This window comes from Wasmannia auropunctata, unplaced genomic scaffold (assembly GCF_000956235.1).
Source record: "Wasmannia auropunctata unplaced genomic scaffold, wasmannia.A_1.0 LD314070.1, whole genome shotgun sequence".
NCBI lineage: Eukaryota > Metazoa > Arthropoda > Insecta > Hymenoptera > Formicidae > Wasmannia > Wasmannia auropunctata.
The window spans coordinates 1-1,143 of NW_012048820.1; the positions used below are offsets into that span (position 1 = coordinate 1).

The following is a 1,143-nucleotide window of genomic DNA, read 5'->3' on the forward strand; positions in this document are numbered from 1 at the left end:
AATAAATATAGCACTTTACATTTAGATAATCCGAGAAAATAATTCAAAATCATGTACAACATCAAAGCATCGTGGAACGATACTTACTCCGGCGAGAAATTGTTATTTCTGGTATTGCTGGCAGATTTCCTGGTTCAGACAACATGAATCTGTTACGAGAAAATTTATTTAATAAAATTGATCTTGTTAAAACAGAACATAATCGATGGAAAATAGGTGATCATTTAATTATATTTATATAGTTTTACATTATAATTTTAAATTTATACCTAATTTGTAGACAGAACATGCCTTCTTTTGCACTAATTGTAATTATATATTTGATATTTATATGGCAAACGAAGTGTCCTCCAATATTTAACAATTTTATGATTAATTAATTACAACGTTCGCGATATCCGCGGAAAGTGGTCGTTTAGATGGTCGCGGAAACTTTACAGTCTTGTATTTAATTAACAAAGATGATCGCAAGCTCCGAAACGCTATCGTTTAAATAGATGTGAGATATTTAACAATTTTATGATTAATTAATTACAACGTTCGCGATATCCGCGGAAAGTGATCGTTTAGATGAGCGCGGAAGCTTTACAGTCTTGTATTTAATTAACAAAGATGATCGCAAGCTCCGAAACGCTATCATTTAAATAGGCGCGAGATATTTAAGAATTTCATGATTAATTCATTACAACGTTCGCGATATCCGGAATTTGGAAGTTTAAATGGACGCGGAAATTTTACTGTCTTCTATTTAATTAACAAAGACGATCGCGAGCTCCGAAACGCTATCGTTTAAATAGGCTCGAGATATATTTAACATTTTTATGATTAATTAATTACAACGTTTAAGTCTTGCTCATTTTTCATTAGACCATCCAGAAATTCCAAATAGAATGGGAACAATTAGCAATGTGGAAAAATTTGATGCGGATTTCTTCGGATTATCTTTCGAACAAGCACATACACTCATTCCCGAAACGAGATTGTTACTCGAACATTCTTATGAAGCAATAATCGACGCAGGAATCAATCCAAAGCAATTACGAGGAAAAAATACTGCTGTGATCATAGGAACAGCTTTTAATGAGTCGCAAAAGAAATTTTTATATGAGACCGCTCAGGTAGAGAAAATTATTAATTAATATA

The 1,143-nt window shown here is 32.2% G+C and overlaps 1 protein-coding gene across 1 annotated transcript; it reads left to right on the forward strand.

The window, feature by feature from the left end:
- Positions 1-67: 67 nt before the first annotated feature.
- LOC105460883 (fatty acid synthase-like) lies at positions 68-1,139 on the forward strand (the record flags this gene model as incomplete). The annotated part of the gene is made up of 2 exons (XM_011707369.1): positions 68-216; positions 868-1,139. Coding segments are annotated over 2 exons (421 nt in total), but the record flags the coding sequence as incomplete, so codon positions are not given.
- Positions 1,140-1,143: the final 4 nt, after the last annotated feature.